This window comes from Archocentrus centrarchus, chromosome 4, assembly GCF_007364275.1.
Source record: "Archocentrus centrarchus isolate MPI-CPG fArcCen1 chromosome 4, fArcCen1, whole genome shotgun sequence".
In the NCBI taxonomy this organism is placed as follows: domain Eukaryota; kingdom Metazoa; phylum Chordata; class Actinopteri; order Cichliformes; family Cichlidae; genus Archocentrus; species Archocentrus centrarchus.
In genome coordinates, this window is record NC_044349.1 from 33,818,844 (window position 1) to 33,834,673 (window position 15,830).

General features: G+C 39.7%; 1 protein-coding gene across 1 annotated transcript in view; it reads left to right on the top strand.

Annotated features, from left to right (window-relative positions):
- b4galt6 (UDP-Gal:betaGlcNAc beta 1,4- galactosyltransferase, polypeptide 6) overlaps nt 1–15,830 on the top strand; it is a 53,388-nt gene that overhangs the window by 17,927 nt on the left and 19,631 nt on the right. The window contains 3 exon segments of the mRNA XM_030726864.1: nt 700–816; nt 11,916–12,029; nt 15,159–15,283. Coding sequence (XP_030582724.1) covers nt 700–816; nt 11,916–12,029; nt 15,159–15,283 — 356 coding nt within the window.

Here is a 15,830-nt window from a genome sequence, read left to right on the forward strand (position 1 = left end):
ATTTTATTTAAGGGTAGAGTACAGGGGGCTGAATACTTTCACGTCACACTTTTCAGATTTTTATTTGATTAAGATTTTGAAAACCATGTATCATTTTCATTCCACTTTACAATTATGTGCTACTTTGTGTTGACCCATCACTTAAAAGCTCAATAAAAAAACATGTAAGTTTGTGGTTGTAAGGTGACAAAATGTGAAAAAGTTAAAGGGGTATGAATACTTTTGCAAGCCACTGTACACTTTTGTTTATTTTTTTTCCTCCTTGCAACTGGTGGTTGCCAAACGATCACCGACCCATCTCCGGGCCTGTGTGACTAGAACCTTAGATTTTCAGTCCTTGGCTCACTTTCGCATGTGATGGCACAGCAGGGCAGACAGTACACAAGTATACTAGGTCAGTGGTCCTCAACCTTTTTTGAGCCATGGACTAGTTTAGTGTTAGAAAATATCACACTTTTGATTATGGTCGTATCATTTATTTTGATGTATTTATCCATCGGTCCGTGTAAATATTGTCTAAGTATAATAATAAATGTGAATCCACTGTGTATTCTTATGCAAGTCTCAGCAGCGTCCTTGTAACATTGCGCCACAACATGATTAGAGAGCATTGTGGGCAGGGAGGATGTTAGTCATTTGAGTGTTTGTAATGCTATAAGTCTGTGACACTAAAATATGTATTTCTGTTCTTTCTATCAGCCAACACATACTTCTTCATGGTGCAGGCTCAAGGCATCATGTTGAGGGACAATGTGAGGACCATCGGCCAGATGATCAGATTGTATACAAACAAGAACAGTACTCTTAATGGGACTGGTAAGTTCTTTAAGTGCTTACTTTGACTGTCCTGCAGCATTTTTTGGCTTCAGTATGTACTATACAGCTATACAGAGTTCAAAGCAATTGTCAGTGGCAGCACATGGATGGCCACATGGGGCTGACTGTACAGGGAAACTGTAATTTCTTGTGTTTCCTCCAGGGAGAGAAGCCAAACAAGTGTGGTGTTAACAGGAAAGTTGCAAGCTGCCCTGGTTGAAGGGTGTTCCTTCCTATCTCTTATTTAATTTTTTTTTTTTTTTAATTTCCATTTGTAATCGATTATAAATGCAGATACCAGTAGATCAGTAAATGGTAATTTACTGATCTACTGGCCAGTAATACTGGCTGCAAATTTTGGCCACCAATCTGGCTCTTCTTCTTCTTCTGTATGCTGTACTTAGGCAGTATTACACAGCATCACATGGATGCAGGCAGAAACATGAATACCACCAAAGCTAGTGAAGGTGAGACAGAACCAGGTAGCACCAAAGAGGCAAAAAACCAGCCAAGACAAGGAGCTTGTTCATAAATGAGAGGCACTCTCTGTAGCACAGACATGGTTTGTACTAGGTAAGACTGTTTAAAGTCCAGTCTGGTGGAATTTGACATCTGGGTTCTCATCTGGGTAAATTTTAAAAATGTTCATGGCTGCAGACTATATATGAAAAACCATCAAAAGATTTTCAGCAAGCACTGTTCTACCACCCCACACCTGACTTAATAAAATAAGAACTTGCCAAGAATCACAAATTTCTCTGAAATCTGATTCTGTTTCTCACTCCCAGGAGTCAAACCTCATACCATAACCCTGCAAATAATCATCGACTAATAAAAAGTATTGCAGTGTGTAATACCACAAAATAAACATAGTATATTATAAAACATTGACATTTTTTACTTTCACTTTAGACCACCACCTACTGTAAGGTTTTTGACACAGCTACCCTAAATTACCAGTATTAGTACCTGCTATCACCCACTTTTTTCCAGAATGGTGACTCAAATTCAGCACGATCACACACTATCTCCAAACATGAACTCTGCTAACATTAGCCTGCTTCTTAAACCAGGCAAAGACCCTACACTCCCATCCAGCTCCTGCCCAATCTCACTTATAAATATTGACCTTAAAATAATTTACAAAGCCCTTGCCAGAAGATTAGAAATAAAATTTATTTATTTATATAGCGCCAAATCACAATAAACAGTCACCTCAAGGCGCTTTGTATTGTGGGTAAAAACCCTACAATAATACAGAGAAAACCCAGCAGTCAAAATGACCCCCTATGAGCAGCATTTGGCGACAGTGGGAAGGAAAAACTCCCTTTTAACAGGAAGAAACCTCCAGCAGAACCAGGCTCAGGGAGGGGCAGCAATCTGTCACGACTGGTTGGGCTTAGGGGAGGGAGACAGGACAAAAAACATGCTGTGAAAGAGAGCCAGAGATTAATAATAATTAATGATTAAATACAGAGTGTAGTATAAGCAAAGTAAATAAGGTGAATGAAAAGAGAGAGTGCATTATGGGATGACCCCCCCCTTCCCAGCAGCCTAGGCCTATAGCAGCATAACTAAGGGGTGGTTCAGGGTCACCTCATCCAGCCCTAACTATAAGCTTGATCATAAAGGAAAGTTTTAAGCCTAATCTTAAAAAGAGAGAGGGTGTCTGTCTCCCTAATCCAAGCTGGGAGCTGGTTCCACAGAAGAGAGGCTTGAAAGCTGAAGGCTCTGCCTCCCATTCTACTCTTAAGTATGCTAGGAACCACAAGTAAGCCAGCAGTCTGAGAGCGAAGCGCTCGATTGGTGATATGGTACTATAAGGTCTTTTAGATATGATGATGGGGCCTGATTATTCAAGACCTTGTATGTGAGGAGAAGGATTTTAAATTCTATTCTAGATTTAACAGGGAGCCAATGAAGAGAAGCCAATATGGGAGAAATACGCTCTCTCTTTCTAGTCCCTGTCAGTACTCCAGCATTTTGGATCAGCTGAATGCTTTTCAGGGAGCTTTTAGGACAGCCTGATAATAATGAATTACAATAGTCCACCCTAGAAGTAATAAATGCATGAATTAGCTTTTCAGCATCACTCTGAGAAAGGATGTTTCTAATTTTAGAAAATTGCGCAAATGCAAAAAAGTGGTCCAACATATTTGTTTAATATGTGCATTGAAAGACATATCCTGGTCAAAAATGACTCCAAGATTTCTCAGTGTAACTGGAGGCCAAAGTAATGCCATCCAGAGTAAGTATCTGGTTTGACACTATGTTTCTAAGATTTGTAGGGACACTCCATCTATTATACATCCTGACCAACCAGATTTTATTAAGGGCAGACACTCAGCCGATAATACACACAGACTTATAAATGTAATAGATCACGGTTCCATTAACAAATTAGAAACCACTGTAGTCTTTTTAGATGCAGAAAAGGCATTTGACTGGGTAAACTGGAAATTTCTACTAGCAGTTTCATACTAATTTGGATTTGGTTCATCTTTCATAAACTGTATCTAAACACTGTACAGCTCTCCAAATGCATGTGTTAGGACAAATGATTCAAAGTTTTACTAGGCAGGGCTCCCTGCTTTCCCCTTCACTTTTTGTGATCTTTATTGAGCCACTAGCAGCAGTAATTCAACAAAATGTAGATATTTAAGGAATTCAAACTGAAAATATAGAATATAAGATAAGCTTATTTGCGTTTTTTTCCTTAGGAACTCACAAGCCTGTAGTTACATTTTTAGATAAGTTCTCATTTATATCAGATTAGCAGTTTTGCTTCTGAATTGTAATTTTCAGCCCACTACCATCAGGCAACATTAGGTATTTAGGTATACCTAATGGAGGATGATCTCATCCTCCATTGTTTTTAGTAGAGGAATATAATTCAACTTAAATATAATTCTATTTCAATGTAATTTGATCCCTAACAAACCATCTTGGTTTAAGTCACTAGACTCACATTTCCAAATTTTAATGGAAAAACAAAACATCAAGAATAAGTTTAAAAACTCTATAAAATCCGAAATACAGTGGTGGTCTAGAACTTCCAAACTTTTATCACTATTTCTCACCCAATAGATTGCAATACATTTCAAAATGGACCAAATCAAGGTTTTCACACAGCCCATGGTTAGACCTAGAACAAGCACTTTGCGGAAAAGTAAAAATCTAATTTCTGCCTTTCGTTAGCTCCAGTATCAAGCAACATAATTGCTTTAAAAGCCGTAACATAAACACCTCTCTGACAGGCTGCGGGAAATTTTTAAAAATAGCTAAGTCTTCACTTATCCTAAGTAAGCAAATGGCCATTTGGAACAATCCAGACACATGTCAGAAAAAAGGACTACATTTTCCAGAATGGCAAGTGAAAGTGATAATATAGTACATGTTATTCAAGATAGGTTCTTGGAATGAAATAAAGGTTCTATTTCAAAATGTGGAATCAGCAACAGTAAGTTTCTTGACTATTAGCAATTGACGTCCATCATTCAGGCAAGATTTAATTTAAGTCAACTGAATTTAGAAGTGCCTATATAGTTAACAGAATTTCTAAGTCTTTGTACCCCTAATTTGTTATCCAAAACATTTAAGTTACAGTAATCCCTTGCTACTTCACGGTTTGCTTTTCACGGACTCGCTGTTTCGCGGGTTTTCAATCAATATTACTGTAAAATATTTATTGCGGTATTTTCGCCGTTTCGCAGGTTTTTTGCGGTACTCGTTCTTCACATGCGTAGTACATGTTGTACAGTAATGTATATATTTGGTGTATAAGTGTGCGGGGAGGGTTTATAAAAACTTAAAATAGTCTATAACTACTAAAATAATGTATAAGTATTAAAATAAATATAGCGTCCCTACTTCGCGGATTTTCCCTTATCGCGGGTGGTCCTGGAACGTAACACCCACGATAAGTGAGGGATTACTGTATTGTTAAAAATTGATGATTCAGTTTCCCTCCAAACTGCAAAATGGGAGCAAGATCTTTCCATCAACTTCTGGACACAGATATATTTAAATGCCTTCAAAATGACTAAAACCCCCAACTTACAACTTGTGCAATACAAAACATTTGATATAACACTATACAGGACAAAGGATGTTCCAAATGGGCGTCACACGCTCAAACACATGTACTCACTGAACAGGCAACTCTGCTGAGAACTATGTGCATGCTATATGGTCTTGTACAGTATGCCTGTTCAGAGGTTCTGGCAGAGGATATGTCAAGACTTATCCGTGTGGTTTAATTGCAGTATCCCAACCTCTCCCAAATTGTGCATTTTAGGTAATGTAAGTAGATTAGATATAGAAGCATATACACGCATAGTTCTTACTGCCTTATGCATTGGTAAGAAAACTATCGTGAATTGGAAATTCAAAAATTATTTGTGTATCACTCACTATAGGAATTTACTTTAAGATTACTTTAGAGAGAATGTCTGCCTCCTCTAATAACCAATTGGATGAATTTGATTCTCTCCACTGACCAATTCCATCACTTAGTGGGGGTGATCAGCTGTAGTCTTGTCTCTCCATGTGCTTAGCAAGTGGCTGGGGGTGGCTTGCAGTAATGGGTGCTGGGTGGTCGGCCTCCTTTACCGGAGTCTGAGTCTGGGGGTGGGGACCATGTTCTCAGCTTGTGCTGGAGCGACCAGCCTCTGGCAGGGTGGGCTCCTTGTTTCCTCTGGCTCTTTGGGGCTCTTGCCCTTTGGCGGTGGGGGCGTTGTCTGGGGCAGTGGTGCAGACCAAAGTAGCTTAGCCATCGTTAGCTCTCCTCCAGCAGATTGTCCCTTGCAGCCGGGAAATTAAGTTGGCTGGGTGACAATGAGGAGGAAGTGTATACCTAAATAGAAGCCTCCGGTACACCACCAACCCGTTCTTGTTTGCACATTGTTAAACATTAGGTCTCTCTCTTCAAAGTTCCTATTAGTAAATGATTTATTAATTGATCAACATATTGATTTATTCTAACTTACAGAGACCTGGTTACAGCAGGGTGAATATATTAGTTTAAATTAAACTGTAAGAATCCTTGAAGCACAGGTTGAGGAGGAGGAATAGCAGCAATCTTTCACTCCACCTGATCAATTCACCACCACCTTTCGCCCACTGGTGAGCTTAGCGCTGGACCCCCTGTAGTTTGCCTACTTGCCCGGCATCGGGGTGGACGACGCCATCATCTACCTGCTGCAGAGATCCCTCTCTCACCTAGAGCTGGTGGGGAACACTGTGAGGGTCATGATCTTTGACTTCTCCTATGCTTTCAACACTATCCAGCCTGCACTCCTTAGAGGGAAGCTGGAGGGAGCCGGAGTGGACAGGCAGCTGACTGCATGGACCATCGACTACCTCACTAACAGACCACAGTATGTGAGATGCCATGCCCGTGTGTCTGATGTGGTAGTCCGCAGCATGGGGGTGCCGCAGGGCAAGGTCCTCTCACCCTTTCTTTTCAGTCTGTACACTTCTGACTTCAGATACAACTCAGTCCACTGCCTCCCACAGAAGTTTTCAAATGATACAGCCATCATTGGATGCGTATCAGACGGGAATGATGAGGAATACAGGGGGTCAAATAGTGACTTTGTTGGCTGGTGTGAGACCAATGCTCTCTAAATCAACGTCAGCAAGACGAAGGTGATGGTCATAGACTTCAGGAGAAAGTTACCCCATACAGCACCGGTGAACATCCAGGGAAAGGATATCGAGACAGTGGTCTCTTAAAAGTACCTGTGTATAGTGTTGTTTTTTGTTTTTGTTTTTTTTCTCATTGGTAGCTGTATTTTATTTTTAATTCATTCAGTTCTATTTTTTATTGTTTTTTTTTATTATTATTTTATCCTTAAGTGCTGCTCTCATTCTGTTCCTCTCTGTACTTGAGCTGCTGTAATGTGCAAATTTCCTCACCATGTGAAGTCTTGTCTTGTCTATGGAGCTGCATAGCTACAGACCACTCAGGGTGCCCATGCTAACTGCTGTCCACCAGCAAAATTGCCAACAGTGGGCTGTGAGCATCAGAACTGGATCACAGAGCAGTGGAAGCAGGTGGCTTGCGCTGATGAATTATGTTATGATGAGTTTGAGGTGTTGACTTGGCCTCAAACTTCCCCAGATCTGAACCTAATTGAGCATCTGTGGGATGTGCTGGACACACCAATTATTCTGATCTATGGAGGCCCGACCTCACAACTGAAAGACATAAACGGGGTTCTAACGCCTGACCACCCAGCGCTGCACCTTGCTGAGGTACTGTCATGGTGGGCTGAGAATTTCCACTGTTAGCTACTGTAATGGATTGCTATTATCACAGTTAGCTAGCGGCGCAGCCATTAGCACTAGCAATCAGTTGTTTAGCACCGAGGGTATTAATTAATCAATTAAAATATAATATAATATGAGGATGGGCATCTAGTATAAAATTTTGTTTATATAGCACCGTATCACAACAGTCATCTCAAGGTGCTTAATATTATAAGGTCAAGACCATACAATAATTACAAAGAAAACCCAACTATCAAAATGATCCCTTATGAGCAAGCACTTGGGAAGGGGAAAAAAACTCCCGTTCAACAGGAAGAAACCTCTGGCAGAACCAGGCTCAGAGAGGGCCAGCCATCTGCCGCAACCAGTTGGGGCTGAGGGGAGGGAGACAGGACAAAAGACAAAAGTAGTGCTCAGTGGTATGGTTATACTGGATGGAATTTTGTTTATGGTATGATTTCTTTTTAATGCAGCTACAGTACAGGTGAAGAGATTAAGACCCAGAGTTTGAATCTCAGCTACATTGAGCTCAAGGTCAGAGGTCAAATTTTCTGAAAGTTTTGCCAACACAAAAACTTGAATGATGTCACCTTGGATGTTCAAATGATACTATAGGTGCATCTACTAAAAATCTTGCTAAAAAGTGGAATTGTATCTAACAAAAAAGAACGCCAAAGGAAGTGTTAGCCCGTTATGGAGTCACTCTATAGGCCTGTGTCAAATATTTCATTTTCATCAATGGAGACTAAGAGGAAAAAAATTCATTGTTAGGTTGTTTGTTTTTATTATTTGATGACATTAGCATGTTTTATTTCATATACCCAGGTCCACGTTTTTAAAACTGCATGTTGGATCAACTTTTATTTAAGTGTAGTTCACTTGAAACTTTACATATCCAAAGCTTAACTGAGTCAAAGCAACAAGTTTACTTGACTAAGTCAAGTTGAGTCAACAAATTCTTTTTTACAGTGAAATAAGCTTTTCCAGAACTTAGAATGAGAAAACTAATACCTACAAATCTACTATAATTCGACAATGAACAAATCCATCATAAACATAACTATAATGCACACAGAAATATCTCAATATGTATTTCAGTCAAGAATTTTATTGCATTAATTTCAACAAGTGACTTGTTCAAAATTCCTAAATTCAAGTGTCTCAAAGACAGTTACTCCAGAGAGCACACTGAATATAAAATAAACTGCACTATGTAGTAGCAGTAGATTTATAAAGCTCTTGGCACCAAAGGACAACATCACGAGTACAGTTCCTTTAGGACAAGTGCAGAAACATCTTCCCATCCCTGAGCAGTTTATTCTTCAGAGTGGACTCCTGCAGTACATGAGTCAAAAGTCACTCCCATAGACAGGTGCTGAATTACCTCAAAAGTGTACTTCAAGTCTTTTGGATATTCAAGGTTCAGAATGTGCAGCAGTCCCATCAGATTCACAAAAGCATTGGGGACATCACGCAGTGGTCATTCCCTTGATGCCCTCCTCAGGATCTGTAGGCTTCATGAAAAACAAAACAAAAGTGTCAGTGCTTATGTAATCCTTTGTCATATCATTCAGCATTCAGGGGGCACAAGTGTTAGCCTGCTCACTGTGAACTAGTTTTGTTTTTTGTCTGTTTTTGAATGATAAACTCTTAGCTCGCACATCTTCAGGAATGCAGGATTCTTCCTCGCGTACCATGGTAGGCCCTGCAATGCTGCTGCCCAACTGTCTTTGATTCCATGCCTGCCAACAGAGCATACAGCTGCCATCAGAATTGGATGAGCCCATCAGTCCACAAGTGATTTCAAGTACACATTTTGGTTCCACACTGTGATGCTTGAATTTTACAAGACAATATTTATTTAATAAAAAATATTTTTTATATACAACCTAATAATACATGTAAAAGAAAAAATAAATCAAGGAAGCATTACATGATTAAGACAAGTAGAACAGAGAAGGGACTTAGCAACATTATATCTACCTTTTTAGTATTTAGGTTCACCCTCTCTCCTAATTCCCATCCCCTTCACTTCTTTCATTTCCATCTTTTCTCCTCCTCTCTTTCATCCTTCTGCCTTATCCCTATTAATACATTCTCCTTCTTTCAGCTGCTTCGTTTAGTGGTCACCACAGTGGATCACCTGCCTCCATCCCACCCTATCCCTTGCATCCTCCTCTGCCATGCCAACCCTCTGCATGTCCTCCTTCCATGAATCTTCTGAGGTCTTCCTCTTTTCCTCCTGCCTTGCAGCTTCATTTTCAGCTTCCTTTGTCCAGTATAGCCACTGTCCCTTCTCTGCATATGTCCAAACTATCTCAGCCTTGCCTCTCTAATCTGCTCAGTTTAAGCAGTTTGGAGAATAAGTTGTTTCCCTCTGTCACTATTTCTGATCCTCTACATCCTGGTCACTCCCAATGGAGAGCTGAACATTTTCAACCCAGCCACCTCCAGCTCTGCCTCCTGTCTTTTTGTCAGAGCCACCATCTCCAAACCATACATCACAGCAGGTCTCACTACCATCTTGTAAACCTCCCCCTTCACTCTTCTACTGGCTTTCTACTGTCTTGCTCATTTTCTGCATGAAACCATCCTGCTGCTCACTGCCCTTCACCTCTCTTCAACAACTCTTTCCTGTATCTTCATGGTATGGCTCATCAGCTTTATCTGTAGCTGCAACAGCTCTGCATAAGACAACACCAGCTGATGCTGTATAGAATTCTCATTCTTGCTGATCTGCATGTTTGATTTTTGACGTTAAGTAAATGGGTTTTGCAAGCTAGCTAACCAGCGAGCAAACTTGTACTGCCAAAAGCCACAACGAACTAAACATGAAATATGAATTAAAAGTTGTGGTGACTGACTGAAACAGAGTATGGATGTTTAATGCTTCCAAATAAAAAAGCTAGAAATACTTACTTGATAATAACATACAGTCCACTTCTTAACCAACATGGCAGCCAGGTTCTTCGCTGAATTTCCTATGTGACCCGCGACTGTGAGCATCATGTGACCATGATGTCATATTAAGGGCGCATGCGTAGTACATAAAATACGAATCCAAACGCGATTTCTTTAGTTAACTGAACGGATTATTTTGAGTTTTTAAGTATTTTTTCAAGTTGAAGTTGTTCTAACTCAGTTAGTTGTAATGGGCAATGAGTTCACACAACATAATTACATGAGTCCAGCTGACTAAATCCCCAAATCCCTTTTTACTGTATGGAGTTTGTCAAAAATGCATATTCACAAGCCACAAAGCTTCTGGGAGAATGGACAGATGAGACAAAACTGGAGCTTTTTGGCAAGTCACATCAGCTCTGTGTTCACGATGCAAAAATGAAGCATACAAAGAAAAAAACACTGCACCTGCAGTGAAACATGGAGGAGGTTTGGTTATGTTCTGGGGCTGCTTTGCTGCATCTGGCACAGGGTGTCTTGAATCTGTGCAGGATACAATGAAATCCCTCAACGATTGAGGCATTCTGGAGCGAAATGTGCTGCCCAGTGTCAGAAAGGTTTCTCAGTCACAGGTCATGGGTCATCCAACAGGATACTTACCCAAAACACACAGCTAAAAACACCCAGGAAGGGCTAAGAACAGAATATTGGATTACCTTGAAGTGGCCTCTATGAGCCCAGATCAAATCCTCTGGAAAGAGTTGCAACATGCAGCCTGGAGAAGGCATCCTTGAAACTTGAGAAGCAGTTTACTCAAGAGGCATGGGCCAAAATACTTGCTGACAGGTGCAGAAGTCTCGTTGAGAATTACTGAAATCACTTGATTGTGATTATTTGTTGTTGTGCAACAAAATATTAAATTGAGGTACCATCGTTTTTGTCCAGGCCAATTTCATTTTGTGTGTGTGTGTGTGTAAGTGTAAGTGTAAATAATTCTGTTGAATTCAAAAGCAATGTCTGATGTTCATTAGTTCATTTTCAGTAAATTTTTATTTATTACTTTTGTCAGTTTCAATTTATTTCAGTGACCATTGTGTGTTTTTCTTTCCTTAAAGAAAGGCTACTAACAATTTTCTCCAGGTCTATATCATGACACATCACTTTGGTCCACAACACAGTGGTTATAGTGATATGCGTTTACGGACAGGTTGGCACATATACTGAACTATGATGAAATGCTCCTCTGAACTTTTTTGTTATGTAGGTCATGTGCACTTCTTTCAGCTCGGTGTACAAGTCTACTTCTACTCTGTGACTCTCCTCTGTTGTTTGCTGTTTTTCTGGGCTTCACGGTTGTACAGAGGTTAACACTGTTGCAGAGTTTATGAATTCTCATTGTTCCCGCATGGATTTTCTCTGACTATTCAGGGTTTCTTCCCACAGTCCACAGACATGCTCTTTAGGTTAGTCATTTAAAATTGGCTGAAGTTGTGAATGATATGTGGATAAAGTGCTTACTTGCACAGAATAAAGTGCTATATGATTGTGACTGAGGCTTGTAGCGTGAAGCTTACTAGAGCTTTTTTAGTAAGACTGGGAAAGCACTACATAAATGCCAGACTATTCCATTGTATTGCTCTGCACTGAGTGAACACAAGCAACACTCTATACAAGTTTAGTACATAAGAGATAGTATATTTGTAGTATTGCATAGCAATATCGTTGTACTACTGCCACTGGTAGCTGCTGCCTTAGCCATTGTGGTTCAAAGTAGTGCTTTTGCTTCTTCATTGGAGCATTCAGTATTTTAGTGAGTTTGTGAATTGGGACTACTCTGAAGCATAGTGGCTCTTGCTTTGGGGGTATACCACTATGCAGTCAAGCTATAGAGAAGTTGTGCCTGATTTTGGTTGTTTATACTGCAGACTATCCTGATGGCAGTAATTCCACTGAGTACCTGGCCCAGCCAACCACTTACCTCCCTGAGAACTTTACCTACGCTCAGAGCCTCCCTTGCCCAGAACGATTACCTTCTATGAGTGAGTACACTGCTATAACCAGATAAGTGTCAAAGGGGCTCAGTGACATTAAGTCGTTGCATTTTTTTTCCTTGTGTTTTCCAGTGCAGTTTATTATACAGGTCACTCCACATAAAACTACAATTGGATCCTGTGTGAAATATGAACCATTTTTTGTGTACTCCATTTTAAATCCACACTAATCAAAGATATACATAAAATAAAATTAGCTTTAACAGTTTTAACATAACTAAGAAAGAAAAGTGTGCATATAGATTTGCACCTGGTCCCTGGTGGACAAGATTTTTTTTTTTACATGAGTAAGGACCTTCTGTTTAATTCTCTCTGCTAATACAACTTTAACAACAGAGAAGGAATCAGTGCTGAAATTTTGCTGGGAAAGTCAAAGCAGGGGACATCAACTACATTTGTCCAAGGGCTGGAATATTTCTCGGCAGACCCTGTGAGGGCCAGATGCTCTAGTAAAGTAAAATAAAATAAAAATTGTATCCTAAATAATATATTATCAATTTGATATGTTAATTTTCCTATCAAATGTATACTATTTTTAATGATGTGATGTGCAACTCTTGCACTTACATGTTCTTCTCTATTACGCTGATGATTGTTATGGGAACACCGCAATTGTGCACAGTTCTTTATAGATATGAACACGGGAAACAAAAAAGTCTACAAAGAGCAACAAGTTTATCTATGCACAATCTACTTTTCAAAAGGCATTTTTGTTGTTTTTTCTTTTTTTTTTAAATTAATATAGGAACATAGGAAGAGTTCAGATGCAAAACCCTCTAAATCTGCCTGGACACTTTCAAAAGAGCATTTTTTTTTTTTTTTTAATCTGGATCTTGTAGTAAAGCTCAATTTCATTTTACAAGCAATGGTGAGGTGACCTTTTTTTTGTTTGTTTTTGTTTTTCTTCACAAATGTAAATATAGTAATTTAGAAACCAGCAAAATTTTCTGTCCATCCTCTGCTCAGTGTGAATGAAGGCAAAAGGCCCAAATATTAGACTATAATAAAAATATTTCTATATACAGGGGTTGGACAATGAAACTAAAACACCTGGTTTTAGACCACAATAATTTATTAGTATGGTGTAGGGCCTCTTTTTGCGGCCAATACAGCGTCAGTTCATCTTGGGAATGACATATCCAAGTCCTGCACAGTGGTCAGTGGGATTTTAAGCCATTCTTCTTGCAGGATAGTGGCCAGGTCACGACGTGATGCTGGTGGAGGGAAAACGTTTCCTGACTCGCTCCTCCAAAACACCCCAAAGTGGCTCAGTAATATTTAGATCTGGTGACTGTGCAGGCCATGGGAGATGTTCAACTTCACTTTCATGTTCATCAAACCAATCTTTCACCAGTCTTGCTGTGTGTATTGGTGCATTGTCATCCTGATACATGGCACCGCCTTCAGGATACAATGTTTGAACCACTGGATGCACATGGTCCTCCAGAATGGTTCGGTAGTCCTTGGCAGTGACGCGCCCATCTAGCACAAGTATTGGGCCAAGGCAATGCCATGATATGGCAGCCCAAACCATCACTGATCCACCCCCATGCTTCACTCTGGGCATGCAACAGTCTGGGTGGTACGCTTCTTTGGGGCTTCTCCACACTGTAACTCTCCCGGATGTGGGGAAAACAGTAAAGGTGGACTCATCAGAGAACAATACATGTTTCACATTGTCCACAGCCCAAGATTTGCGCTCCTTGCATCATTGAAACCGACGTTTGGCATTGGTACGAGTGACCAAAGGTTTGGCTATAGCAGCCCGGCCATGTATATTGACCCTGTGGAGCTCCCGACGGACAGTTTTGGTGGAAACAGGAGAGTTGAGGTGCACATTTAATTCTGCCATGATTTGGGCAGCCGTGGTTTTATGTTTTTTAGATACAATCCGGGTTAGCACCCGAACATCCCTTTCAGACAGCTTCCTCTTGCGTCCACAGTTAATCCTGTTGGATGTGGTTCGTTCTTCTTGGTGGTATGCTGACATTACCCTGGATACCGTGGCTCTTGATACATCACAAAGACTTGCTGTCTTGGTCACAGATGCGCCAGCAAGACGTGCACCAACAATTTGTCCTCTTTTGAACTCTGGTATGTCACCCATAATGTTGTGTGCATTGCAATATTTTGAGCAAAACTGTGCTCTTACCCTGCTAATTGGACCTTCACACTCTGCTCTTACCGGTGCAATTAATGAAGATTGGGCACCAGGCTGGTCCAATTTAGCCACGAAACCTCCCACACTAAAATGACAGGTGTTTCAGTTTCATTGTCCAACCCCTGTAGATCCACACAGTACAACCGCAGTGGCACAAAATGGCAGCACATTAACATTTAACAATAACAGAATGCAGGGATGCATGGACATAACAGTTGGTGTCCAACTTTGGACTCATCAAAAACTCATTGTAGATCACTTACTTAAAATAAATAGCAATTTAGCCTTGCATTGATATCCCCAAATATCATCAAGGAGTTATAGCATACTGATGGATAAAACCGTATCCAAGGGGAAAAAAAAAATTTTTTTTTGTTTTTTTTTGGTTTTTTTGTGCCCCGATCAGCTGTTCGTCTGAAACAGTAGTAACAGTTCTGGAATTCACAGAATTATTCTCAGCGCATTTTATGACAACTAACAACCAAAATTGGCAACCCACTCATTGTGCATACTGCTCTTTGGCATCCCAGACATAGCTATGTACGTGATTTATCAGATGACTTGTCTTTTGTGTCACAAAAATTACACCCTTGGTACCCTTGGTACATCCGCAATGGCAGCTCCAGCTGACATTTTGTATTGAATTATTTTCTAAGTGTTGCTAATGTGTTATTTGGGGATATATCTTCCTAGCTATAATGAAAAAGTGGAATAAAAATTAGTCGTGTTTTTTTTTTTTTTTGTTTGTTTTGTTTTTTGTTTTTTTTAAATAAACATCTGTTTAACACTTTTCTAGTTTAGTGTGGAGTGACCACATATGTACATGTATATTATTTTAGGGTACCAAAATTTTGTGTGTGTGCTTGTGTGCGTGTGTGTTTGTTTACATAATTTTTTTTTTTTTTATGCCAAATATGTTTGTGGAATAACCTCCCACTTAAAAATAATCTCCTCAGAGGGCCTTATGAAAGTGAACATGACAGAGATCCCTATGGAAGACATAGAAATGAAGTTCTCCAAGTTTTTTGATGTCGAGTTTGGAGGCCAGTGGAAACCGAAGGACTGTAGACCCCGCTGGAAGGTGGGTTTCTACATTTAAATAATAATTGTATATTCTGGTAATTATTGTGAAAAAATACTAATGACCTGAAACATACTTAATAATTTTTATTAGCTGAAATGGCTTCCAGTGGAACTGGTCACTAGTTTTTATCAATCAGCCCTATATACATAGATGAGAACATATGTACTCCACACAAAAAGGCTCCTCTCACCTGCAGGTTTGAATTATCTTGATTTGAAGTGATGGTGCTAACCACTGTGCTGCCACATTTTATCTATGATGATGATAATTTGTCCAATTAAATTTAAGCCACTTAACGGAGTATTCTTTAATAGTTAACACAAAAATGTCATTTATTGCTTTGAGTCATAGCTGAAAGTCTGCTATTCTTTTGACTCTAATAGTTATTTCGCATCAGTTGTGGTGGAATATTAAGCTAAAATGATCAAAACTGGTTCAGTTTCTAAATTTTTCCAGATAGTTTTCTTGGCACATAAAGGGGTGCATACAAGTAGTATATATATATATGTGGCACCATAAAACTGTCAATCATGATTGATGATGA